Genomic DNA, 16,693 nt, shown 5'->3' on the forward strand with positions numbered 1-16,693 from the left:
GATCTTTTCACAGATTATCTGTCTCATTGCATGCTGTAATGACATGGTGACAGTTTTAAGAAATATGTAAAAACATACTTTTTTATAAAAGTTGCATACTGCCCCTCTAAATAAAATGTGCTGTACCAACAAAATCATTCATATCCTGGAGCTTTTACACATTTTGTCTTAACAACCTTATCACAAACACATCTCTGTAGTCCATAATCCGAAAATAAAAAAAATATGGCAGCTGATGGAATGATGAATGAGGAGTTGGATGGAGCCAAGTACAGGAAATCATGGAAATAAATCCGTCCGTGGCACGAGAGAGGAAGTTCACCTTCCAGCACGCCAAAGACCCTAAATATACATCCAGAGCCACAGGTCCAGTCAAAGTTCAGACCTAAACTAAGGTCCTGTGGTTACACTTGAAAACTGTCATGAAACGGTGTGAGGTGGTGAAGGCAACAGGCGGGAGACCCAGGATGTGAAGAAATAAATGTTTTTAATGAAGAATGTCCAAACATTACTCAGTCCATCAAATCCAAAATCCGGCAGCACGGCCGAGCAGAAGCCTGGGCTCGACGCCGGTAGCAGCCGGTACACAAAGGATGAGAAGAGAGACTGGGCACACGGACGACAGGGACAGGACGCCAAGTGAGACGAGGACCCGACAACGACACAGAGGCACAGGTGACACTAAATACACAGAAGGTAATCGGGGAATGAGACACACCTGGGAAACAATCAAGAGGAGGACAGGACAGCACAGAGACCCAAAGGACTAGGAAAGCACACAAAGAACTCAAAATGAACACAGAAAAAACACAGATCATGGCAAAAACTGTCATAGCAGGTATTATGCAAAGAAGAATGGGCAAGAATTTTAGTCTCAAGAGATTAACTCAAAGCTTTATTTGCAGTGAAAGTTGGCAACATAGCATATTAGGAATGGGTCATATGGACTTAGAATTTTATTGATTTTAGGTGCTATTGCTCATGATCCTGATAAAAGACCTATTCATTACTTTTTTTAAGGTATCTGTAGGACTGATGGCATAGCGCCACAAACATAAATATTGTTCTTGAAAAACATTTGAAATAGGCTTAATCATATTTTTGAATGAACTGATATTTAAAGATGGTCTTATGAAGCAAACAACAGAGAAAAGAGCACACACACACTATCACACACGGATAGTTCAACAAAAGAAGGGTAATTATTCAAACTTTAAAACAACGTGACTCCTAATGATCTATAAACAACTGCACAAGAGTTTAAATATCTTAAAGCTGCTGCAAAGCCAGAAAATATATAATAATTACTATGAATTAGCCATTTCTTGAAACATTGGGGCTTAGTAACATTGGGGAAATCCACTAATGTACTAATGTTTTGGGGACACAAAACAAAATGTGGGTTGGTGGCAAAGGTTAAATATATATTATATAAAAAGCATTAATATAAAAATAATTTCCTTGAAAACTTAGCATGCTATATAATGTTTTCTCCAGCCTTCACTGTGTGTTCATTTTGAAACAATGGGTTGTAAATCCATCCAGTTCACTCCCCATGAGATCAGAGTGGAAGCGTGTACATACCCGTCCCAGTTAGAAAAAAACACCACGCTGCAAAAAAACCCCTTCACTGAACCATAAATTGTAGAAACTGGAAGAGGCAATAAACATCAAAACACTTTCTGAAACATGTTTTTTCAAGTGCAATAAAACCCTAAAGCTAGATGATCTGGTACTTGTGTCACATTTTAAATTTGCAGCATTTTTAAGGAATAGAGTTTGCACAGTATTTACCATCGGTGATAAGAAACATCTACAGGCAAACAAAACTCACCCCAAAATAGAGGAGGACACCGAAGAAGGCGAACGGGAGGAAGAAGCATCGCGCCAGTGCTTTCAGCAGTTTGGGCCTGCCTTTGGCCAGCACCACCTCTTTGTCCCATTCCCTGCAGGATGGGCAGAGTTACAGCACAGTTAAACAGCAGTAGAACAATATGCCTACCAGACAAATGGCAGCAAAGTTTGTCTCTGGTTGCTATTTGTTTACTACTACTTTTGTGAAGAAAAAAAAAAAGAAACTTGTTTTAGGAATCTGTTCAACAAGATCTACTGACATGTACTGGTTGTAGCTTGATGATATTGGCCTTCCAGTGCAACACAGGTAAGCAAATTTGTTTAGAAACAAAAGTGGACAATATGGTAAAAAGATTTGTGGTAGAATTCAATTAAAATGTTTAATAGAGGTAATTGCAGGTTCTGTAATTAATTAATTGCATTTTAATTGGAAACTATATATTGACCATAAAAGCAGTGTTTTGATTTCAAAAACCCTTTTTGCTACTAAATTATTGAATAAAAAGTCGTAAGAGGTCAACAGCAAAGATATTTATTGTTTTTAATGTTATAAGCTATTAAGCCGTCAGAATGTTGCGAAGTGCTGTTTTATCCATTCAGCTTTCCAGTGATTCAGGAACTCCTGATCACTCATGGAACTTCTTCAGAAACAAGACGTTAGCATTGGGGACGTCTGTGATGCTGCTACATGTTTAGCATTGAGATGCTATTTTAGGCTTGAATAGCTTCACTGATGGGCTAACTAACACAATGACGGTCTTTTGCAATTAGATTGTTTTTTTTTAGCAACAGTGAACACCCTCTGGGACGAAAAAAAAAAAGCTTTGTCATCCAGTGCTGTTATTTGTGACTGTTGCGCCTCAGATTTACAAGTGTACCAGAAACACACTAATTCAAAGGTTCCGCTCTGAACTTTTGTATGAAAAAAAAAAAAGAAAAAGTGACTAATGGCTCTAAATCTTTTAACATTTTAAAATCTATGCAATTAATTAACATACATTAAGTCAAATTCCTGGCCATAGTAAAAACATAATACTGCAAACTTTTAGAAGTATAATAAAACGAAAGTTACGTATGTAACTACGGTTCTATGAATCCCTACTGACCGCCAGAGGGCGGTGTTGAAAGCACTGAATGTTCCCTTCGCTCATGCGCCGTTCGAGTAATAATATCAACAGAGTCACACCTGTGACATATCAGAGATCAACCAGAGTCTATATAGCGTGACGTCATCCGCTCTGTTCCTACAGAATCTTCTCGCGAAATGCAAGGATTCTGAGTGACAGAGAATCTCTGGCGGTCAGCCGGGATTCATAGAACCGTAGTTACATACATAACTTTCGTTCCATTTCATACCTACTGACCGCCAGAGGGCGGTGCTGAAAGCACTGAATGACTAATACCAGCGATGTCACAAGGAATCCTGAGCACATACCTCACTGAGAAGGCCCAGAGTACCCTTGTAAAAGGACCTGGTCCAGAGGATGGGAGGAGGCCACATTCACATTGTAAAATCTAGTGAACGTGCTCGGAGAAGCCCAGCACATATAGCTTCCAGTGGAACTCCTCTCCAGGCTGACCAGGAAGTGGAAACGCTCCTGGTAGAGTGTGCCTTCACGCCAACTGGCTGGGGGCGGCGCCCTGCAGCGTAGGCATGGCAGACGACATCCACAATCCAATGGGAGAGACGCTGTGTGGACAGAGGACAACTTAATCTAGGGTCCCCATAACACAACAGCTGGTCTAAGCGTCTTATAGCAGCAGTGGCTGCAATATATGCTTTCAGTGCCCTCACTGGGCACAGTGACTCAGAACTATCACCAGTTTCCCTGACGTTGGCTGAAAACGCACCAATCTCAATGGTTGGTTACAACGAGAATGAGAAAACACTTTAGGGACAAACACCAGGTTTGGTCACAAGGTAACACCAGAGCCATCTGAACGCCATTTGAGACATGATGGGCTGGCAGAAAGAGCATGTAGCTCACTGACCCTCTTAGCTGAGACAATAGCCAACAAAAAAGCAGTTTTATATGACAACCATTTGAGGTCCGCCTGAACCAAAGGCTCAAATGGAGGGTGGCACAGAGCACTGCGGACCAAGGACAGGTCCCAAACTGGTGCTCACGGAAAAATTGGCAGGTGCAGTCTACGAGCACCACGCAAAAAAAGAGAAACCAGATTATGGCTCCCCACTATACAGCCATCAGTGTCAGCATGACTAGATGATATAGCCGCTACATATACCTTAAGTGTCGAAGGAGAGCGGCCCTTATCAAGAAGAGCCTGAAGAAACTCCAAAATAGTAGGTGCCGCATAGGTGACCGGATCATCATTACAGGCAGAACACCACCGGGAAAACAGACGCCATCTGTTTTCATATTGTTGACAAATGGAGAATGTCCTGGCACTCAAAATAGTGTGTCTGACCGGATCTGAACACCCAGTCAGCTGCTGGTCAAGCCTCCCAGTGGCCACATCCACAGCCGGAGGCGTTGGGGATCGGGACGCCCTATACGACCCCCCAAGTGAGACAGGAAATCCCTCCTGGCCAGAAGACACCATGAGACCCCGTGACACAGCTCCGTATTGGCCGGCACAAGGCAAACCTGAGAAAGCGGCGATGTTCCGCTCTCACATCTGTGAGGTCAATTGATGTAAACCATTCTCCCTTTGTCACAGCCCAAAGAATCTCTGCCGTCACAAGCATGTGAAATGGCAGGACTTTTAAATACTGATCGAGTCCCCTGAGATCAAAAATGGGACGAAATCCGCCTGTCTTTTTTGGCACGAGGAAATACATTGAATAGTAGCCTCTGGGTTGCCGCAGAGGATCCACTGCCTTGATTGCACCCTTGGCCAGGAGGGTAGAAAGCTCCTACTCCAGGGCTTGAGATTTCACCGGGTCGGTGATGATGGTCACTCTGACCCGGTGTGAGATGCGAGGCCGCCGTTGGAAATGTAACCGGTAACCATTGGTTCAGAGTGGCAACTACCCATGGATCCGCAGTGAGAGCAGCCCAGTAACTGAGCTGCTGATGAGAAAAATATCCGACGGCCGGCATGGCAGTCTCACTTTCTCTCCCCACGACCCATAGGGGCTCTGGGGGGACAGCGACCAAAGTCTGTGGCCAGGGTGTGCCTGGTTGGTTGATGGACCGGCACACGAATGTCCCTGCTGGGTCTCTGCTGTACCTCGCGAGGGTAAAACCCACCAGGCCGATCACAACCCCAAGGCGGCGGTCGAATGCTGGGGCCAGCTGATGGGCTCCCCAGATTATGAGGAGGAGGGGGCATACCTCTGCTGAGGCCTGAAAGCTGTTGTCTAGTCTGTCGCGCCTGAACAGTTCGTTGCAGCGCTTCCAAGGCAGCAGAACCAAATAACTCCCCTGGCACCACAGGAACGCTGTGGAGGGTCCTGCGGCATGTTTCAGTCAATGTGGACTGAGCCAGCCAGACCTGTCGGTGAGCCTGGACTAGAAAGGACATCACACGCCCAAGCTGGTTCTCTGGTCATAAATGCAAAAGCCTGAAGCACTGCGTCGCTAAAGCCGATAGCTGTATCTGCCCTACTGGTATTCTGAAGGGATGCAGAAAGGGCAACCATGAGGTGCGCCAAGGAATTGCCAAGGTGGCCGGCACGAGCTCCAGCATTATACGCTTTACAGAGGAAGCAATCTGTAATGCGACATGGAGCCCACGGGCACCGAACATCATCACGCAGGGCTTCATCTGGGGACACAATGAGCGAGGCAACAGCAGGTTCGACCGCAGGCATATGATCCAAGCCTGCCTTGACCGAATCATGCATAGCTGCCAACACCCGACCATCTGTGGAGAGACGTGAAAAGGCTCTAGGATCCCGCCAACAAGCATGCAACTCCCTGAGGTACTCCTCTGATGGAGGGACAGAAAAGGGAGTAGGGGCTTGTCCGCGCCTGGAAAAAGGCACTGCCAGGAGCGGACTCCAGCACTTGCGGGACATCCAGCTGCAGCAGTCTCAAGGCCATATGCATGATGTACTGCATGGAACTGTCACCTGAGCCACTAGCCGCACTCTGAGACGAAGAGCGTGAGCCAGTCTCCGAAGCGAGAGGCGTCTGTGCCTCCTCCTCCTCATTCCCAATGTGAGAGGCAGAGGCAGCCAAAGACAGCACATCGTCCTCCACAGCTAACACTGGCACAGTTGGGAAAGAGAACCCAGTCATGGGAGCATCCACCTGAGGTGCCCAAAGAAGTGATTTCATCTCCGCCAACTCTGTAGACAATCGCTCAGCCCTTGTGGAAAAACCCTGACCAGACTTAGCTCGCTTCTTCTTAGGAGGAGCCACAGAGGTTGTGGCCTCAGTCCTGCCCTTAGAGCGCCTAGGAGTGGCCACCTGCTCAGAAGGTGGAAGGTCATTTCCACACTCGAGGTGTAACTGGGCCAGTCGAGCCACTTTCACTCCATGGGGCATGTAGCTGCAGTTCATGCAAGGATTTTCTGAAAGGACCTCAACCAGGTGATCATGCCCAAGGCAGACATGGCACAGGTCGTGACCATCATCTGCCTGAAGCACAGCCCCGCAATCCGCACAACAGTGGGAGCTAATCATGTCCAAAACTGAAGCGAGTCCAACCACAGGCAGACAGAGCAGACTACGATTGGGAGAGGGGGCGGAGAACGCTGCCGTCACCAATTAAACACGGAGGGGCAACACCTAGCCCAACCCAGAACTCCGAACAGGAGGTTTGCTAAAACTGGGAGGGGAGGCGAGACGCTACAGACACCAATTAAAACAAGAGTCAGGTGAGCCAAACACAAAACTAAGATCACAAGATCGGCTGAAATTGGGAGAGGGGAACGAAAACGCTGCCATCGCCAATTAAAGCAGCAAACGAAGAGCTTCAGGTGAAGAAAAAGAGGGCTGACGCCGTCAGCTACATCCGGACAGGACGAAAATCCAAATAAAACTGGGAGAGGGGGGTCAAAACGGTTCCCGTCACCACTCAAAGTAATAACAAACCGCTTATAAAGTCGGCTAAAATTGGGAGAGGGGGCGAGACGCTACCGTCACCAATTAAAGCGAAATGTCAAATCTTAGAAAGGCTAACACCGTTAGCTAAGCTCCAACATGTGTACAAACACAGTGGTTATAAGCTGTGAATTGGGAGAGGAGGCGGAAAACGCTGTCATCTCAAACAAACAGTACCTTGAACGAAGATCCGTCTCAGCGCTAGGAGGGCGATACACCGCTACTCCGGCCAACTGGCAGTCGGGCGTCCAACGACGGAGAAAGATCCAGAAATCCAAAAGGTCGATGCCATACAAAGCGAACCGCACACGAGAAGAAAAGAGGAACAGAGCCTCGGGTGACGTCACGTTATATAGCCTCTGATTGATCATCCGATATGTCAAGGTGTGACTGTTGATATTATTACTCGAACGGCGCATGCGCGGAGGGAACATTCAGTGCTTTCAGCACCGCCCTCTGGCGGTCAGTAGGGATGAAATAGAACCATGGTTTTATTGCAATTTCACTCAGTGGAAACAAGCATTTAGATCACAAAAACTTTCTAAGCGAATGTCAAATATTGTTAAAAAAAAACTGTATAATCTGTGTAAGTTGATAGGACAACAATAGACAGAATGTCTCCCATAGATGAAATCACAATCTCTCTCTGAATTGGCAGATCATAAACACTCTCTAGCCCTTCATAATCTAATGTCATTCTGGTCATGGATACATGACCATGACATTTAGTTCCACACATTGTGGATGTAATCCTAATCTGGATCTGGAAAAGCATCAAACTTCAGATTTATTTTTGTTTTGAACAGTTGAGACCATAGAGGCCATAATACACCGCCATGATTACTGAAGCATAACACAACATACCAGCTGCCAAGCATGGTGACGTGAGAGCGGTGGTTTGGGCTTATTGAAGCCATAGGCAACCATGAACTTCTCTGAATACCAAAGTATACAGTATTAATCCAAAAATCTTTGGCCCCATGACAAAAAAATAAATTGGGCCCCCCCTGGTATTACACTTTCTTGAGTCTATTTGACCCAAATTTTAAAGGTTTGCAACTGCCTTGCTTTCTTTGATACTAGCACAACATTTACCGCTAGTGGACTTTACACGCAGCAGTTTGCATGCTGTATGCAAATAGGCTGCTTACATTTTTTAAAATTAGTTTTAGATTACTGAAATGTCTCTCCTCACGAGCAACAGTCATAGGCAACATGCAAAATATACATAAAGCAATCCAGACTTCTCAAAAAATGCTATGTTGTTGCATTTCATTCAGGCTGCAGTATATAACTTTAATAAAAAATATGTTTTCTCCATATTTGTTAAAGCTGTCACCATGTCTTGACAGTTTGTTATGAGACAGATAATCTGTGAAAACAATCAATCTCCTCCACATCCTCCCTGAACTACTATTGCTAGCTAAAGTAATGCAATGTTCCAACCAAAACAACCAATCAGAAGTAGGAGGAGAATCTTAGTGCTGTCAATCAACCTCACACACTGCAGTGTTAATGGCAGAGAAAAAACTTATAGTTACAGGAAAACCGTTTATCTGCCATCATTGGTAGCTATGCTAACTAGACAGAGCATTCACAACAGGCTATGCTAGGTGCAGCATAGCACAGAGAGAGAGACAGAGAAGATGAGCAGCCACATAAGATTGTGATTGACAGCGCTTAAACCCGCCTCCTGCCTCTGATTGGTTGTTTCTAGATAGCAGTGGCAGAAGGCAGAAGAAATACATTTTTCACAGATTATCTCTCATGCCATACTTTCACAATTTAATGACAGTTTTAAAAATATTCAAAAAAGTATATTTTTATAAAAGTTACATCCTGCAGCTTTAATTTCTCTTAGGACAGGACAAGTCAAGAGGGATGTGGCAACATATATTTGTAATTTAAATGCTAACGTAAAACTGTTTGGACTGCTTCCAGTCCAGACAGAAAGCTGTGTTTTATTGTCATTTTAAAAAGATTGTTTGAATTTCTGTCAGTAATATATACATTGTTTTTGTTGTGTAATTGTAAAAAGAGCAAAGACACTGAGAAATCCCTATAGATTCCCTGGAATGATGCTAACTAGCTTGTCATTGGACACAGTGTTGCTCACCTTTTTCACTGGGACAGGGGTTAAAGGTTATGCTGGTATCGAGGGTTAGAGCTGCTGCTGACTGACTCATCTGTTCTTAAGTGTGGTAAAAGGTACAGGGACAAGTTAAATATATGAATAGGTTGGTAACTTTGTTTTACCTTCATTCATTAAATGCTAGTGAAATGAAGGGAAACAGTAGTCTGTAGCTAAGCTAACTATGCTAAATGGTTGACAATCTCACACAATCTCAGTTACTCAAAAAACAAATATTGTAAAAATGTGATATGATTAATTTTGTAATTGACGGGGCCCCAAATTTTTTATATTTCTATGAACAAAAAAAACAAAACTATTTTGTGGGGGGGCCCCTGTTGGTCAAGGGCCCTTGGAATTGTCCTAACGTTTCCCTCCTATATGGCCCCCTGGGTGAGATTCCAGAGATAAAAATACTACATGTGTTGCACTCAGATCTATTTAATTTCTTTTACTATATTCTAGTTCCTGTTCAGGTAAATCATTCCAACAAGGCTTGAAAACTTGAGCGAAACAAAGGATGATTGAGTGGCTGATAGTAAAAAGCACACTTTTACAGAGTGTAAATACACATTTCAGGAGTCCTCAGTGTTTGCCGATCGAGAAGACTGAAACCAAAAAAAAAGAAAAACGAAAAAAACAAAGCAACCAATGCTCATTTATCACCCCATGGGCACACTGACATTTGTTAAGGTTGACTTTTTAAACACCCATCTGTATTAACTGGTCTGTTGGCATCACTCAGGTGATAAGCGCCCCTGGGAGACCAGCAATTCCAAGGTCGATGCGCGACGCTGCGGCACACTGAAAACTAAATCTGATAACTCTAAAAGGGAAGAAAAAGTCTTCCAAAATTATGTTTTTTGGGGGGGGGCAGGGTTTGTCGTCATCCTACGAGGTCAATCTGGAACTGTTGGACAAAAGGACGGTTCCTTTTGCAAGTAAAACGTCAAAAAATCCTCGTCCACTAATAGTTCCAACAGCTGACGCTAAGTGAAACCTGTCATTGAGGTATAATATAAATTAACGTCTGATATTTTGCAAGGAAGAAAAAAATAAAACAGAAAAAATAAAGAGAAATGGTGAATGAGAAGGAAAAAGAACAGGAGTATGAGATCAATAAAACGTCCGTCCACTTCCTCGCTGTTTGTTGGCATACACAGGTTTGGTTTGTGTTTAACTTGGTTTCAAATGCCAGCCCATATTTTATATGTGTTCAGAAGAAAGGATGGCATGTGGCCAGCTACTGTAAACACACAGAAAGGTCAGATGCACAATTTCAAGACAAATGTAGAGATTTCAAGATTTCCCTAACCCTATAACAGCTCATCCTCAGTAAAACTCTCACTTCTTTACATTCAGCTTGCAGCAGATATGTGTATACTGTCTAAGAGACATGGCTGGTCTTCAAACAACAACACACAGACATGGGTTTCCTCTTCTTGTCTTTTGCTACATATGTACGTTAGACAGTTGAGGGCAATAACTAGACTCTGACTAATTCCTGCAGAGCTTTTATTCAATGTTATCAAGCCATTCTTGTAGCACAGGGCAATAAATTCAGAGCAATAAATGCTGATAACAGTTCTGGAGATCCAGTTGCTGCTCGCATCAACACAACAAACCACACAGTACTTAAAGTCAGATCAGATTGTGGAACTGAAGCAGGAGGGTGTTTTTAATTGATGGATGGATTTTTAGTCAGCCACTCTTTAATATTTCTAATATCAAACAAGCAATATTACTGTTGACAAGTAAAGTAGAACATAAAGGAGGACTACAAAGTTAAATTTGGCTTAAATTACTCAAATTATCTGACCCCGACGCTCGCTCAGCCTCTTAGTATGCCACCCGTGCCTTTATAGATAGGTAGTACCATCCTAAAGTGTAAATGGTAATCAGTGCAGTAACCAGTTATTTAGATGATTTCCCTGAATTGTATTAATTTTATTTTATTTTTAATTATTGTATGTTTTTATTTTCATTGTTGTATTGGTAAGAGTATATTTTTCTTATACAGTAATTTGTTAAATATATATATGCTTCATACTCTTGTGTATGATTTATGTATGCTGTATTTTGAAAACTTAATAAATATATAAATAAATATATATATATATACAGTACAGACCAAAGGTTTGGACACACCTTTTTAATTCAATGAGTTTCCTTTATTTTCATGACTATTGACATTGTAGATTCACACTGAAGGCATCAAAACTATGAATAACACATGTGGAAATATGCACTAAACAAAAAAATGTAAAACAACTGAAAATAGCCCTTATATTCTAGTTTCTTCAAAGTAGCAACCTTTTGCTGTGATTACTGCTTTGCACACACTCTGCATTTTCTTGATGAGCTTCAAGAGGTCGTCACCTGAAATGGTTTTCACTTCATAGGTCAACCTGTCCTGTCAGGTTAATAAGTGGGATTTCTTGCCTTATAAATAGTCATGAAAATAAAGAAAACCCATTGAATTAGAAGGTGCGTCCAAACTTTTGGTCTGTACTGTATATATATATAAATTTACTGAAATTATCATGATTATTTGATGTTTGGTGAACTTGTTGAAGTGGTATTCCACTTCAATTTGTTAAAACAGGAAATGAAGTAATGCTTTGTGTTGTTCTGACTCTGAACTGAGTGCCTGTGCTTTAAGGCTGTCTTGGTAAAAGCGCACCAAAACCATTTTTTACATGTTCAGAATATGTAGTAATATTTAATATGTAGTTTTCTGTTTCCATGACGATGTTATACTCTGGACCAATTTCAGTCACAAGTTTTGGAGACCTGGCAAAAACAGAAATTGTCTGAATCTAGTTAAGTGTAGCTTATAAGATAACTTGTGAGGATAATGTTTCTTGGAAAAGTATTAATATTATTAATAGTTTCCCTTTTCAAAACATTACAACTACAAACATTAGTGTATTTGTTGGGGATTTTATATGATAAACCAATACAATGTAGTGTATGATTTCAAAGTAAAAGGTATAAGATGAAATTTTGGGTTTTTTTGGAACAAATAAACTTTTTAAATATGTGGTGTGCAGATGTTATCAACCATCCTGAATCAATACCTTCTACAACTGATAAATTAAAGAGTTAAGTCTTTGGGGTTAAAACCCCCCAGCTTTATCTAAAGATTGGAATCTTTAGCCATTTTTTTCAGCAAAACTTCAGACAGATTGGATGGAAAGTATCTGTGAACAGCAGTTTATAAATCTTCCCACAGACTTTCAGGTCGGGTCTGGACTTTGACTGGACTATTCTATTTTACAAATATGCTTAGATCTACCTCAGGTGTCAAACTCCAGTCCCCTGGGTTCGGGATCCTGCCACTTTTAGACGCGTCTCAGCTTCAAAATACCTGAATTACACACATAGGTCTTTAGCAGAACACTAGAATTTGACTACATTCTGATGATGTATGTCAGTCATTTGATTAAGTTTTTTTGCACCAGGGATACATCTAAAAGTTGCAGGACATTGGCCTTTAAGGACTGGAGATTCCCACATCTTGAACCACTAATCTCAAGCCTTCTGTAGCCTCTAATATGTTTTCTTTCAAGAAAATGGCATCATAGAGCATTTTGCTTCATTCATCTGAAGAAAAGCATCCCAACAGCAAAAAATGAACAGGCTGGAAAAAATGAAGAGTCCACTGCACTGAATCTCATTAAAACCCTCCTGGTTATTCCACCAAATATTGATTTCTGAACTCTTCCTGAGTTAAAACATTAATATTGTTGTTTAAATGAATAGGCACTTGTTTTCTTTGCATTATTTGAGGTCTGAAAGCACTGCATCTTTTTTCCCCCTGTTGTTATTTTGACCATTTCTCATTTTCTGCAAATAAATACTAAATTTTTGTTTGGAATTTCAGAGACATGCTGTCAGTAGTTCATAGAATAAAATAACATTTCATTTTACTTTTTATATCTACAAAAAGTAAAATCAGAGAAACTGATCATTTTAAGTAGTCTCTTTCTTTTTTCCAGAGCTGTATATGTGGTGTGCAGGGTGATGTATAGGCTACTGCTAAAAAAAAATAAAGGGAACACTTTAAGTGTTAAACACCTGTTTAAGTGTTCCCTTTATTTTTTTGAGCTGTGTACAATGTTACTTTTTCTTAACACAGTACTTAGCATGTTGTCCAGAGCATCTTCCTCTCAGGTTTCTTACCTGGCACTCTAACCGAGATCTGATGGAATTTTTCTTTTGGATTTTTTGCTACTCTTTCCTTTCATCTAATGTTCAGCTACATTGTATTGGCCTGTCACATAAAATTCCCAAAATAAATGACATTTTATGGCCGTTCTATGGCAACATGAGAAAAGTAAGTGTGAATTAAAATATTGCAATGCACAGACCTTTCGAGTCTCTCGGAGAGGGTGTCTGCCAGATCAAATGAAGGAGCCTTGTAGACGTCAGTCAGCTCCAACTTCTTAGTGAAACCTTTCCTCAGTAGAGGTGATATCCACCTGGGGAGGGGGGAACCACAGAGTTGGCTATCAGTTGTTTGAAGCTATAAAAGGAGTTCAAAGACATTGCTCAACACACACAAAAGCTGTATGCAAAATCATAAACAAATATGTGTTTAAATTGTCCAAGAAGACACAAGAAGCTGAAAGCTTTTAGAATTTAGCCTTTTATTAGAAGCTCTGGTAGGAAAAAAAACAGGAATGTTTAAACTATGGTTGATTGTAATAAAAATGGCTTTTTCCTTTGCTAATGATGGTAGGTTCAGTGTCAGGTGTTTGGCTTGACTTGCTGCGAAATGATTCAAGAAAGGACTAATTTGGAGGTATTGACAAATGCTGAATTCTGCTTCCGTATTTCTAACACCTTATTCCTGAAGCGCATATTGCCAAACTATAGTCAAATTTTTTTTATCCAAAGGGGGGGGGGAAACAACTTGCTAAAACACAAACACAATAGTCAAGTGTAAAACACATCAGGTCTGAAATAAAAAATGACTTCCCCAAACTTTTTGTTTTTAAAGGGTTTTCTTTATGTTTGTTTGCTGTTACTTTTATCTGAGACTGGCTTTCTCTAATTTGTCTTCATTTTGAGTCCAGTTTCATTTCAGTTTTATAGGTTTACGTTCCCAAAGATGCAGCCCAGAATCACCTGCCCGCTCATCGGAGCGCACCCCGAATTACGCACAACTTCATTTAACAGCAGTGAAAATCCTATTTGTAGAAAGATACTTTGCGCACTCGCTGACATAATTCCGCTTCCCATTTGATAAAGTCACATCAAAGCCAAGGCCGTTTCTGAATTTAAAGTGAATAAAAGTGAGGAATCCCGCTGGTCGCCGCCGCAACAAGCCGAAGAATGAAGCAGAGCCATCGCTTACCAAAAGACAAATCTAGAGAAGAAGTTTGCATCTTCCACCGGTGACTTCTCCATCCTAAGAGCTCCGCCAGTTTGGTTTCTCTGCACCTGAGGGTCCCTGAGCCTCGATCACATTGGTGTGTCCCCCCACCCGCAGATCCTCAGAAAATTCAGACAGGAGGGGTGTGCGATTTTGTCCTCCCCTCTGTGCTGGGGCTTAAAGTAGTGCTGCAGCCGCGTTATTTCCCTCCTCAGTCCCTAAACAGACTGCGATGTGAGTCTTGTGAAGGTGTCTCTGCTCTGTCCGCTTCCTAAACTCTGTCCCTTTCTCCTGTTGGCTCCGCGGGACAATGCAGGGACAGTCCATCTTTTATTGGCTGACTTGCCTGAACTTGCGTTGGGACGTCATTTCCACGCCACAGAGCCTCGGGGTTGCATATTGTGGCAACAAGAAGAATAAGTGGTAAAACCAGCTGATGTGAACTGACAACTCAGAATATAAGCCTCATCCTATTGTTATTTTCAATACCGAATTGCAATAACAGCTTTATCAAATGACTTCTGCACTGGACTGCTAATGAATGCTGACCCACCTGGGGTTTTATACTGCAGTACACTTTGCTGCTTGTCTATGACTCACAAAAAAGACATCAGAAACAGTTCTGGGACATTCAAACAAATTTGAATCTTTTTCTTTTTTTCCTTTTTATCAGGAGAGGGAGGATCATAACCTCAAGGCATTCCTGAAGGGAACAGAGATAAAATGCAGCAAGCCTTTGGTGTAACTCCTATCAGCATAATAATACTACCCAATCATAGCTTTCAGGAACTTTTTTTTTATTTTTTATTTTTTAGCTGGGTGGTTGTTTTTTGAAATAAAATTTTAAAAAATCCTTGAAGCTCATGTCAGCGACTGTCAGACTTAGGGGTTTGTTTCTCTCTGCTTTTTCATATCTGAAGGAAAACAGATGGACTATACAGAGCTGCAGGTGCCGTCCTGTCTTTTTAAATGACAGACATATAATATTTATGTAAAAGTTAAAATCAAAAGCAACATTGTGATTAAGAGTGCAGAACGTGCTTCAGATTACAGTTAGGACCACAGTACTGTAGGCTTTACTACCATTTTAGTCAATGTGATCATAATATATTCTGACATATTGATGTAAAAAAAAGAGATTTATGCAAAATTTGTCCACATGAAATACAGAACTCTTTAAACTTTGCTTGAAGTAAAATAAACACAAATCATGATAAAAATGATTTGGGTCTGAGAGCTCAGTAGAAAGATTTCATATTATACTTCACTCTTATCTTGCTAAATTTACAGAGTTTTGACTCTTATTTGTTTTTTTCAAAGGTGCATGTAAACATGATTACATTGAAAGAAAAAATAATAATTTTCTGTGTTTAAGACAGAAGAAAAAACATGGACTTCTGCTACGGGGTACTTACCATTTTTGCTGAACAAAAACAGTGTGAATGCCTTGCCCAGAGGAAAGAGCGACCCCTTCTGGACGGGGTGTGTCAGGCTGCTGCCAGGTCTGGTTTGGTCTGTGCTGTTTGGTAATGCCCTGGTCTGTTTTAACACGGATTAAATGCAGCTTGAGACACAAGCAAATAACCAGATAAGGCTTTCAGTTTCCTTGCTTTATTTCTCTCTCCATTTTTAATCTCTGCATCTACTCTAAAAGGCGACCTATACTCTTGAAAATCATCAGAGTACATAAAAACCTGCAGGATGCTCAGCAGTGATACTAACAACCACCCAGGAATACATTTGAAAAACTCATTTGACCACTTCAGTTTCAGATTCTCTTTTTTTCTCACTTTAGTTGCTCCCACTCGGTTCCATATTTATGAAACATGATGCAATTACCTGCTATACGTCTTAGTTTCATGAGTAGGTGGGAAGAAAAATGGAAACAGGCTTCTACCGCCTAAGATGTGTTATTTTGTAATTATGTTATTTATTCATTTTAGTTTTTTACATTTTAGTCTTCAAAATACCAGGCTTTGCACGTAACATTTTTGTCTGTCTGACAATAGCACTGTAAAATATTACATTTTACAGTGTTATAAAATGTTATAATCAGTTACTCTGTACTTGAATAGCCTTATTACGGGACGCTCTTTAAATCTTACTTGAGCAATTTTTCGTACAGCTACTCTTCATTTTTCCTGGAGTAAAACTATGCTGAAGTTATGCTGCATCATTACAATAAGATGTGTGGCCATCCACAAATAGTTTTAAAACAAAAACATACATTCAAAGTTCAAACTTTTGACCTCAACAGCAAGAAATTTATTTCCTTTCTTTATTTTTTCTTTCCAAAAAAGTTTAAACTTTTGA

At 41.2% G+C, this 16,693-nt stretch overlaps 1 protein-coding gene across 1 annotated transcript in view; it reads right to left on the minus strand.

The window, feature by feature from the left end:
• Positions 1-14,758, minus strand: part of cftr (CF transmembrane conductance regulator) — a 78,930-nt gene extending 64,172 nt beyond the window's left edge. The window contains exons 1-3 of the mRNA XM_028015796.1: positions 14,363-14,758; positions 13,374-13,484; positions 1,835-1,946 (exon numbers count right to left, since the gene is read on the minus strand). Of these exons, the coding sequence (XP_027871597.1) occupies positions 1,835-1,946; positions 13,374-13,484; positions 14,363-14,415 (276 nt within the window). The 5' untranslated portion in view covers positions 14,416-14,758. The remainder of the gene's footprint in view (positions 1-1,834; positions 1,947-13,373; positions 13,485-14,362) is intronic.
• Between the last annotated feature and the right edge of the window lie 1,935 nt (positions 14,759-16,693).

This window comes from Xiphophorus couchianus, chromosome 4, assembly GCF_001444195.1.
Source record: "Xiphophorus couchianus chromosome 4, X_couchianus-1.0, whole genome shotgun sequence".
Classification (NCBI taxonomy): domain Eukaryota; kingdom Metazoa; phylum Chordata; class Actinopteri; order Cyprinodontiformes; family Poeciliidae; genus Xiphophorus; species Xiphophorus couchianus.